Source organism: Mesitornis unicolor, unplaced genomic scaffold (assembly GCF_000695765.1).
Source record: "Mesitornis unicolor isolate BGI_N332 unplaced genomic scaffold, ASM69576v1 scaffold24437, whole genome shotgun sequence".
Lineage (NCBI taxonomy): Eukaryota > Metazoa > Chordata > Aves > Mesitornithiformes > Mesitornithidae > Mesitornis > Mesitornis unicolor.
Genome location: NW_010196113.1, coordinates 8,855 through 20,356, shown reverse-complemented (window position 1 = coordinate 20,356; position 11,502 = coordinate 8,855). Strand labels below are relative to the sequence as shown.

Here is an 11,502-nt window from a genome sequence, read left to right as displayed (position 1 = left end):
CTCTTCTCCATCCTTGGTACGTCAAAAGCAGGGTCAGTGTTAATGTGTTTAGCATCTTTGCATTGTTACTCACTGAACAATTGCTTTCCTTTAACAAGGTGCTTTTTGTATGTTTTTATCTTGTCACAAACTATTCTGAAGAATCAACTCTGGGTAAGTCATCTAGGTGCAGTCTCCTTTTGTATCAATGCTAGGAAAGACTCTGTTCACCCATAAGCAGTGTACAGAAGGAGAGATGGCATCTTCAAATAATTTTTTTCCAAAATATTCCCATATTCCTCCTTATACAATCACACGCTGTATTTTCCGAGAGACACTATTTCATGCTCAACTAAGCTATTTGTGGAATTTAATGGGGAAGACTGTTGTTAGTAGACCACTTAATTTGTTTTTAAAATTGAGAAATTGCAGTGAAAGTGTCAGAAAACTGCATTGATGTTAGACAGCGGTTTTGGTTTAGCAGCATATTTACTGAAAATGGAGGTTTAAGGAAGTTAAGGCTATTTCAGATTTGCAGCTTTTTGGTGAACGCTTTTATCCTCAAAAATGGGAGACAATCTTAGAGAATGCCAGGTATTTTTGTTTCAAGGAAACATAGTAACAGAAATCTAAAAGAGTTAGGTAACATGAAAACAAACCATTTCAGGTTAATCTAAAAACACATTTTTGGTGCTTTTAGGAGGGAGTAGAACTTTTTCTGTTTGTTGTAGTCTGACCTGAAATGATTCTCCCCCTCTGCCTCCTCCTCCTACCTTCCAATATTTATTTTTTTTTTACCATTTCATCATCAAACTGAAGGTTCTGTTCTTCATCCAGCACTAGAAGGAGAAGATGAGACAGTCAAGTTACTCCAGAATGTTACTCTGGAGAACTGGATACTGTCCCTGCCTCTGTCACAAAGTTCCTGTGTGACTCTAGGCAAGTCAGGCTTCAGAAGTGGTTGGTGTGTGGTGTTCATTTTTGGAAGCCTGGCAATAGAGGCAAGCTGTTCTGCAGAAGCACTTGGTACTTAGGGATGTAGTTCAGCTCAGTCAGGAGCTGTACTTCCAAAATGGAAAGTGATGTTTTATTATAAAGCATGCTCTGCAGAGTGAGATCCTCCATATCTCATATTGATGCATTGTTTCTTAAATGCTTTGACCTGAAGATATTCTCTGCCATTAGAATGGATAAAATTATAAATGTTTTTCCTCAGGCAGTTGAAATTATTCTCTAAATATTTGTAAACCCCTTAGAAACTGTAGTGATGCATGCAGTAGAGAAGTTTGAGGAAATTAATAATCTTGTTTTTGTGGGAGGCTTGAGCAATATATTTGAATCCAGATACCAAAGTAAAAGTTGGAAACAAAATATTGAATCACTGCTTCTAAAGTGAGCAGCAAAGACCCTAAACATTCAATGAGCTGGAAAAAGCTAGTATGTGATATGTCATTGAAGTCTGTTTCAAAATTCCTCTTCAGGTGGATGTCACATGAAGGTTACTTCTGTTATTTAAAAAAAACCAAACCAACAAACAAACCCCCAACAACAAACAAACAAACAAACAAAAACCAACACCAACCTAAAAACCCAACAACAAAATAACCCCAAACCAAGCAAACAAAAAAAATCTCAACAACACAAAAACTCCCCAAACTATACTGTTATATCATATGGATGATACCTTTATCTGCATTTGCCAGTATTAATTCCACTGCATGGATCGGTCATGCCTGTGTAAACAGAATAACTGATGGCAGTGGGTGGTTATCATCACCATATGTTTCTGGCACTGGAGGGGAAGGGATTCTCAGGTCTTCCCTGAAAGAGGAATAACAAGGCTTGGCAATGCTGCATTTGTTCTCCTGCTCAGGAGAGCAGTGTTCTCCAGGTAGGGAAGGCTCTTATCCTCCCTCCTACTCTTACTTTGCCTGTCCCTTGTAATCTGCTCTCATCTTGTTCTCCTATTAGTCTACCAGTGTTTCCTTGGCTCAGATCCAGGTATTCCTTAAACTTTGATCTTGGTCTCAGTTGAATTCTCATAAATAATCTGCTCAATTTCTGTTTTCTTTTGTAATTAATTTCAGTCTCCTCACCTGCATTATTCTGATTTCTTTTCTGATACAGTTTGAGTTCCCTTCACTGCTCCTGTAATTTTGTCTTTCTGCACTTTCCAGATGCAGGTTTCCTACTGCTATTCCTCATTATCACTGACTCCTGCTTTCAGCCTGCATCTCCAAGTTTCCTATCAGATATAAATCTTTGACTCCTGTCAATTGCTTTTCTTGCTACCTTTGCTCTTAATCTCTGTTAAATTATTATTTTAAGTTACTACGCTTAGGTAGCAGCCTAAGTAAGCTTGGCTCGTCTGGAGACAATTGGTCACCATTGGTGACTTCTGGCAATGTGGTTTGCATTGGGAGGCTCAATGCTCAGTAATGTTGGATTCTACAGCTGTTTCAACAGGTAAACTTTACCATATCTTGACTGAGCAAGTCAAAAAGAAAAATTTGGATTATTTCTTTTACCATTTTATCCCAAGAAAAGGTTGTACCTTTCCAAAGACATTTTTAATTTGTTTGTTTTTTTAAATCCTGTTTTAATCAGAGGAACTTTAGTCCAAATGATTAATAGTTGGCAAAATGATAAGGTGTTGAAAAGATGGTGTGAGTAAATGTTGACTGCCTGAGTGAGAAGTTAGGACCACCTCTCTTTCCTAATCAAGTCTTCTGTTTTATATATGTGCTGTATCAAATATCTCCAGGTAAACTACATTTTCATACTGTCAGGCTTTAATTGTATTCCCTTATACCACCATACAGTTACTCATAGTCACATACTTTCTGAAGTGTACAACCAGATATTTTGTTGTTGTTCGGAGTTCTTTTGATTCCGACCTTTTAGAAAGAAAACTAATTTATAGCTTTTCTTAAGCTAGATTATGTTTCTTTATTTGAACTTTCTAGGAAGAATGCTTAGCCTAGTCAATGTAATACTTTTGTTAGAAGAAAAAAAAAAGGTTACTTGATGAACATATAGTATCTTCATAGCTCTGTACCCCTGTGTTTTTAGCACAGAATAAGTATAATGCACATTAACTGTGGCATTGTTTCCAGGAGACTGCAGACCGGCTTCAGACAGCAGGAAAGAATGTCTATCACCTGAAATAAAAAAAAAATAGATGGTTCTGTGAATTAGAAGCTGTTCTGTTGCTTACAATATGGATACATGCTGAGACTCAGTTAGTGAACCATTCTTCTCCTAATACACAATTACACATTAAAAGTAAATTAAAGAAGACTGCTAACATACAAGTATTGTCCTTGCATTAAAAAGAAGACAAAACATCTGCTGGGTGCTTAAGATAATGATTCTTTAAACTTTTGTTTTTCAGGTTCTTCCTTCAAATCAAGCTGTAGTAAAGGAGAAAAAACTTTAGAATTCATCCCAATAAATCTCCATCTGCAAAGAATGCATGTGCATAGTCCTCGATTGAAAGGTAAAGTATGTTATGCAGAGAAATTCCCTAAGTATGACAAAGTACACTTTGAAATGCATTTAAACTTGAAACTGAGTGGTATGCTTTCAATTTTAGCCCTTTTATGATGTAAATACCTTAATTCATATATCCAGTTTCAAGAATGAACGTTAAGTGGGCAGGCTTTCAGATGGAACCTTAAAACTGTAGTAGGACTGAAAAGTATACTGTTTATAGAGTTGAATCTTGGTCATTTTGAATTTTGCGCTTAATTATGGGATAAAGGTTATATACTTTAAGTGAGGCATAAAGATACTACAGATAGAAAGCACAGAAAGTAGTAGTATTAAATTTATTTATATTTTCTTTAGTGAATTTATGTGCAATTTGGAAGAATGCTGAGGAGAAGAAAATATCTTTCAATAAGAAATAGTGACTTTTAAAGAAAATTCTGAGATTTGTTTCAAGTAGCATGTGTTTTGACAGTGAAATCAGTACAGTATAAGCTTCTTTGTGAGATTTGTCCAGTATGGCTTGATACAGATTTCTTGTATGACTAGGTTGTTGCTTGGTTTTCCAGTTTGGTGGTTGGTTTGCCCCCCCCTTTTTTTTTTTTTTTTTTTTTTTTGTTTTTTTTTTTAACATAATCAAGCTTCCAAATTCATAATTTAAAAGTCTGTACTGCTTGTACAGGCTGGAAGTGTTTCATTTTTTTCACTTTTTATAATGAGCTCTAGAAATTTTCTGTGTGGTTATTTCCTGCCTTTGTTTTGCGTACAAATCTGGAACCTGCCTGTTTTCCTGAGGAGTTTGATTTCTATCAGGCTTGCACATCTGCTTCTAAAACCCAAGATTTTGGATTTAGGTGGTGTTTAGAATATTTCTAGAGCAACTGAGTAGGTACTGGCTATAGAGGACCTCACTTAAGTGAATAATGAAATCAAAGAAGTGATCAGCTTGCCCATCCTTCACATTTTTTTACAAATTCTGAAACCTGCACCCAGACTGAGTTTGAACAGAAGTCCTGAGTCTGTCTTGAAACTTAGGAATCAGGTACAAAGTTAAAGCCATGCAGGGAACTTCTCTGCCTTGTCTGCTGAAGCCACAAGTTTTGGATACTGACTCCTCATCTTGGAAAATGGAGGAGTGGTTACCTACATTTCTTTTAAGTTCCTTTTCCATTTTTTTCCTTTTTTTTTTCCCTTTTTTTCCTTTTTTTCCTTTTCTTCCTGTTTTCCTGTTTTCCTGTTTTCGTTTTTTTTATTTCTTTTTTCCTTTTTTTCCTTTTTTCCTTTTTTCCTTTTTTCCTTTTTTCCTTTTTTCCTTTTTTCCTTTTTTCCTTTTTTCCTTTTTTCCTTTTTTCCTTTTTTCCTTTTTTCCTTTTTTCCTTTTTTCCTTTTTTCCTTTTTTCCTTTTTTCCTTTTTTCCTTTTTTCCTTTTTTCCTTTTTTCCTTTTTTCCTTTTTTCCTTTTTTCCTTTTTTCCTTTTTTCCTTTTTTCCTTTTTTCCTTTTTTCCTTTTTTCCTTTTTTCCTTTTTTCCTTTTTTCCTTTTTTCCTTTTTTCCTTTTTTCCTTTTTTCCTTTTTTCCTTTTTTCCTTTTTTCCTTTTTTTCCCCTTTTTTTCCCACTTTTTTTTCTTTCCCTTTTTTTAAAAATAAATTCCAGGGTTGTCATGCTCATTTGTTTCTATGACACTTCAAATAAATAAGTAAATGCAGAAGATATGTTCACTAAAATGTATTGGTAGCCTAAGTGTGGTTAAAAACATTTTGTTGTAGCAGTGCAGAACTTATACTGCCATGATTCATACTGACACGCTGCACAATTGTTCAGTAAGATTCATGTGCTTCTAGGGCATTGGCTTAATTTTTCATTGTGATCCACAATGTCAGTGTAATGTAAAAGCCAGTCTTGTCTCATTTCTAAGGTGATTGTTTTTTTTCCCACTGTGCCACCAGAAATAGTGATCGAGCACGCAAAATTTCCTCCCAGAGACTGCCAGGATGAACTCGCCAGCCTAGGTGACAAGAGTAGCACAGTTCCATTAAGGACAGTGTTACTTTGAAACTTAAAATATTCTGTTTCTTAGGAAGACCAGAACTACTTGTGCCTAAATTAACTTATTCAGTGCTGCACTGTGCCACGTAAGCATTTGCATAGTGTTAAGTGCAAATACCTCACCGATTATTCTGGAAATACTTTGAGCTTCTAATACCTTCTGGAAAGGGGGATAATTTTCTCTTAATACTGTCTGTTTAATACAGAATTCTGTTGCTGCTGCTTGCATACAGTTTTAGCAGCATCCTTTCCAGATAAAAGATTATATTGATACATACATACAAGCAAATCATGGTACAGTGAATAATTTGTTGATAAATTGAGATCTATTAAGTTTACTGTCACTGTAGAAACATGGAAATTACACTCTCTAGGGTGTTTGCCTTATAAATACACTCTGCATCTACACAGATTGTAAAATAATAAGTACAAACAATAATTACAGGGGTATTATACTGTGTATTACTGATGTTCATCCACTTCCAAGTTGGATCAGGGGGAACTTCTGATTGTCTCTTAGAGACTTGTTTTAAATAGTTTTGGTGGACTGAAGAGATTTTCATTTTGCGTCTGGCCACTGTGAGACAATGACTGCCTTCTGTGAAGGCACGCAGGTTGCTTCAAATTCTAGATTGAGCTGTGCTTGACATACAGATCCCTCAACTCTTTAAATTGGTCCGATAAAGCTTAGGTTTATGGAACTACTGCGTCACTGTGATTGTCACCATGTTGCCAAAGCTCTGGTTTGTTTGGGAAGGAGTGATGAGCAGGTAGTTTATATCTCTGCACAGTGAAGGAATTGGTTTTTGACAAGTGTGTAACTGGTGTTAGTGTTTCACTTGTGTAAGTAGGAGGTGAGTGTATCTTTTGAGTCAGAATAATTACTGTGAAATGATGATTTATTTAAAACTCAGTTTTCTTGAACTCTGATCTTATGCATTTCTTCCTTCAAATTCTGAAGCAATCATTTGAGGAAGAGTTGTGAGTTTGTTATTAATTAATATTTTGGGGGAGCATGCTGACAATGTGTTACAGCTCCTACCACTCCACTGCATTTTAAGTTCCGTCTCCACCTTAGAGAGTTGTCAGCAATAGTCTGTTCTTCAAGTGGATGATGGCTCTGAGTTACTGGAGCATTCCTGTACCAGTGCACTCATGCTCCATGTCCTTCACAGGGAGCTGCATTTATGTGTAAATGTAGCGCATCGTGAGGCATTCCTCCCAAGTCTTGCAGTGCTTTCCAGTGTACTGTGCTTTGGAAAGTGGGAATGAGACTGCCCAGTGCCTCTCACCAGGGTTGTAGACATTTTCTTCTTCTATGCCATCCTCGTGGGGTAGGCGCTCAGCTGTCCTGGGTGTGTTTGTGTCACAAACAACTGATCCTTGACCATACTGAGGCCACAGGCTGAATCACAGAATCATAGACTCATTAAGGTTGGAAAAGATCTCTAGGATCATCAAGTCCAACCGTCAATCCCACACCACCATGCCCACTGGAGTGCCACATCTACATGTTTTTTTAACACTTTCAGAGATGGTGACTCCACCACTTCCCTGAGCAGCCTGTTCCAGTGTTTAACCACTCTTTCAGGAAAGCAGTTTTTCTTAATATAGAATCATAGAATGGTTTGGGTTGGGAGGGACCTCAAAGATCATCCAGTCCCATGGGCAGGGACACCTTCCACCAGACCAGGCTGCTCAAAGCCCTGCCCACCCTGGCCTTGAACACTTCCAGGGAAGGGTTATCCACAACTTCCTTGGGCAACCTGTGCCAGTGTCTCACCACCCTCATAGTAAAGTATTTCTTCTTAATATCTAGTCTAAATCTACCCTTTTCCATTTCAAAACCATTCCCCCTTGTTCCAATCTAACCCTCCCCTGGTGCAACTTGAGGCCATTTCCTCTCATCGCTAGTTACTTGCAAGAAGAAACCAACACCCACCTCGATACAACATCCTTTTAGGCAGTTGTAGAGAGTGATAAGGTCTTCCCACAGCATCCTCTTCTCCAAACTAAACAACCCTAAGCTTCCTCAGCCACTTCTCATAAGGTTGTTCTCCAGAACCTTCACCAGCTTTTTTTGCCCTTCTCTGGACACGCTCCAGTTGCCTCAATGTCCTTCTTGTAGTGAGGGGCCCAAAACTGATCACAGCATTTGAGGTATGGCCTCACCAGTGCCGAGTGCAAGGGCAAAATCACTTCCCTACCCCTGCAGGCCACGCTATTCCTGATACAAGCCAGGATGCCATTGGCCTTCTTGGCCACCTGGGCACACTGCTGCCTCATGTTTAGTTGGCTGTTAGCCTGCACCCCCAGGTCCTTTTCTGCCTGGCAGCTTTTCAGCCACTCATCCTCAAGCCTGTAGCGCTGCATGATGTTGTTGTCACCCAAGTGCAGGACCTGGCACTTGGCCTTGTTAAACCTCATACAATTGACCTCGGCCCATCAATCCAGCCTATCCAGGTCCCTCTGCAGAGCCTTCCTAGCCTTGAGCACATCAACGCTCCCACCCAATTAGGTGTTGTCTGCAGACTTACTCAAGGAGCACTCAATCCCCTCATCTAGATCCATTGATAATGACATTAAACATGACTGGCCCCAACACTGAGGCCTGGGGAACACCACTTGGTACTGGCTGCCAACTGGATTTAATTCTGTACACCACAACTCTCTGTGCTTGGCCATCCAGCCAGTTTTTAACCCAGCAAAGAGTAAACCTATCTAAGCCATGAGCCACCAGCTTCTTTAGGAGAATGCTGTGGGTGACAGTGTCAAAGGCTGTACTAATGTCTAGGTACACAACATCCATAGCCTTTCCCTCATGCACTAGACAGATCACCTGGTCATATAAGGAGATCAAGTTGGTCAAGCAGGATCTGTCCTTCCTGAACCTATGCTGGTTTGGCCTGATCTCCTGGTTGTCCTCCACATGCAATGTGAGCACACTCAAGATGAACTGCTCCATGATCTTCCTTGGTACCGAGGTCAGGCTGACAGGCCTGTAGTTCCCTGGATCTTCCTTCTGGCCCTTCTTTTAGATGGGTGTCACATTGGTAAGCCTCCAGTCATCTGGGACCTCCTCAGTTTGCCAGGACTGCTGATAACCAATGGAAAGTGGTTTGGCAAACTCTCCAGCCAGCTTCCTCAGTACTCTCAGGTAGATCCCATCTGGCTCCATAGACTTGCGAGTATCCAGGTGGTGTAGCACGTCATTAACTGCTTCCTCCTGGATTGTGGAGAGAGTGTCCTTTCTTAAAGCTTCCTTCTGGATAAATCCCACCCCCAGAATAGCTATAAGCAGAATTACAATTTACTTATTGAACAGAGTTGGAAAAAGCACTAGAGTTTACAAATGTTTTCCTGTAGTTTAATGAGTTGTCTGTAAAGATACCGAGAAGCCATTATTCAGTTAACCTGATGGGTTCATCTCTTATTTTGGTTTCAAGCCACTCTTGTTTAAAGCAATAGATCTACTTATTGTCAAGTACTGATGGAGCTCTAATAGCCCAAGATTATGTACTATGGATAAGTCTCCATGAAGATCTGAAAGAATAGGCTATTTAAAAATCCTGAATCTCACCTGAGGCTAATGAAATTATGTCACTTCTCTTTTTAAGTGGAAATTGAAGAGTCACCAATTCATTAGAGTTCAAATCAATTTCAGCAAATATGCTTTGAGATTCAGCTCTGGAAGTAAAACATAGTTCATTAACTGTGAATCATTTGTACAGTGTTCTTGCTTCTAGGGCTGTTTATCATCAGAATGCAAGAAAAGTTCTATTTTGGGAGAGAATTAGGTTTTAATTTACATGGAATGCTTCCGTGATGAATAAAATAATTTTTAAAAAGTATCCTCTAATGTTTCCTTTAGAAATAGATTGTAAGAATGATACTTTCTGACCTGTATTTTTATACCTCAGATGAGCTTGAGCACAGCACAGGTACTGCTTCATGCAAACATAAATTCTGCAAATGTAAATTTAAAGTTTGAAGGAATAATTACTGTGGTTTAGGATATAATTAAATCTTCATCTCTGCATTGAAAATCAATCACAGGCACAAAATGAAAGGTTGTTTTTAAAAAGATGTTTCATCTCCAGTTCTGTAAGCATACATCCATAGAAAAAGTTATCACATACGTCACAAGACATCAGGTACATACGGAGAGTAACAACAGTTTGTTGTCTCAGCAAGAATTGCAGTAGTATAGTTTATTTCCCATTCTGGTAGCTTTTCAGCTGAAAACAACTGACTTACTCTGTGTTAATAAGCATCTATAACAAGTAAGTGTATGTCATAGAATAGGGCTCTTAGATTTAGCATTAAACAGGTGATTTTATGTGGTAGTGGAAGCTAAACAAATTCAAACTAGAAAAGAAGTAGAGTCAAGTTGATTAGTCATTGGAACAACTTCCCTGGAAATGCAGTGAATTTATTGTCACTTGAAGTATTTAAATCAAGATTAGTTGCCTTTTTTAAAAAAAAAAATATATATATATATTACTTCATTCAACCAGAAGACTAGGAATCATTAGCTGTAATTCTGTAGCCTGTATTGTTCAGGCAATCAGACTATTCCATCATAATGGTCTCTTTTGGCTCTAAAATGCATGAATCTGTGTATCTCAGCATGACTACAAGTTAAATAATGGAAAGGGTAATAAAGTGAAATACACAAAAGGCCAGTTTACTTGACAGCTTTGTAAACTGCAGAGCTAGAATATTGTTCTACACTGCGGCATATAATTTAGATGAAGCAATAAATCAGGTAAACTTTCTAAGGTGTGCAGGTGGCTGTATTGAAAGACTGATTAGCTCTTAGGCCTCCTTGAGACACAGATTATTGATTATTCCTTGGAAATAATACAGACTTGTTGCTCTCATGTCCTGTAGAGTAGATATCATAGTGTTGCCATACCTTGGGCATAGGCAAATCTCTGTGCTTGTCTGTTCCCGTTGCAGATGCTCTGTATGATGTCATCACTGTGGGAGCCCCAGCAGCACATTTCCAAGGATTTAAGAATGGTGGTCTCCGAAAGCTGCTGAGTAAATTTGAGGCAGAAAGACGAAAGTAAGTATTTTTCTAAGTAGCTAGAAAAATATCATTAAAGTTGCATTTAAGTGTTACGAGCTCATTGAGTAATGAAACAGTTTACCCTGCTGAATACATGGAAGATTAAAATCTAGTGGGACTGTCAGGACTTATACTGAACACAAACTCAGGATTGTGAATTTTTCTTACTATATTGCAGGAAGTGTGAGGAATATCAGTGCTTGAAAACATGCTGCTAAGAATGAGAGATCTCTTCAGTAATTTTTGTGCTAAGTGGGAAGTAGCTATACACAAATTTTCAATAAATAAACAGTAGCTTAAGGTATCATCTTCATTTCTGACAGCCCTGGGCATATGTGAACAAAAAATCTTTCTACCATGCCTGTGAAGTAAATAAGAAAATATTATTTTTCTTATTCTTCAGAAAGCCAAAGTTAGACTAAACAAAGATAAAGGCCTTAGATTTCAGGTTTTTTACTGTGTTCAAATGTTTTGTTAACCATTGAACAGGTACAGAAGTGTTACATATTTTGCAAATGAAGAATTGCATGTATTCGTGTTTGTTGCTATGACTGTTAGGAAATTTTGAGCGGCCACAGCTGTCACTGGCAGCACCCGTAGTTGTGTGTGCTCAACACTTGAGCTAAATGTGCCAGCGCTATGCAATCAATGGTACAGCATTTGAAAGAGAATGCAGGAAGTACCGCATGTATGCTCATCTAAATTGTCTTGACCCTCCATAGAAAATGAATGCCATTATATTCAATGCATGGCCCTGCAGCATATCCACATTGGCAGAATGTGGTTCCCAAAATGGAGAGTAGGTGTGAGGCAAACTTGAAATTATTATCTGTGACTTCTGTTCATTGGAGAGGAAAGGGGGAATGCCTTATAGAGAAGAGGCACAGTCTTTGATGAGTTCTTCCTGAGACAAC

At 38.3% G+C, this 11,502-nt stretch overlaps 1 protein-coding gene across 1 annotated transcript in view; it reads left to right on the top strand.

Moving 5' to 3' along the window:
* The window catches only part of LOC104543701 (type II inositol 3,4-bisphosphate 4-phosphatase-like), a gene marked incomplete at its 5' end in the record, with an annotated part of 41,002 nt that extends 35,481 nt beyond the window's left edge, over positions 1 to 5,521 (top strand). Inside the window, 2 exons of the mRNA XM_010188370.1 lie at positions 3,374 to 3,478; positions 5,415 to 5,521. Of these exons, the coding sequence (XP_010186672.1) occupies positions 3,374 to 3,478; positions 5,415 to 5,521 (212 nt within the window). The remainder of the gene's footprint in view (positions 1 to 3,373; positions 3,479 to 5,414) is intronic.
* Positions 5,522 to 11,502: the final 5,981 nt, after the last annotated feature.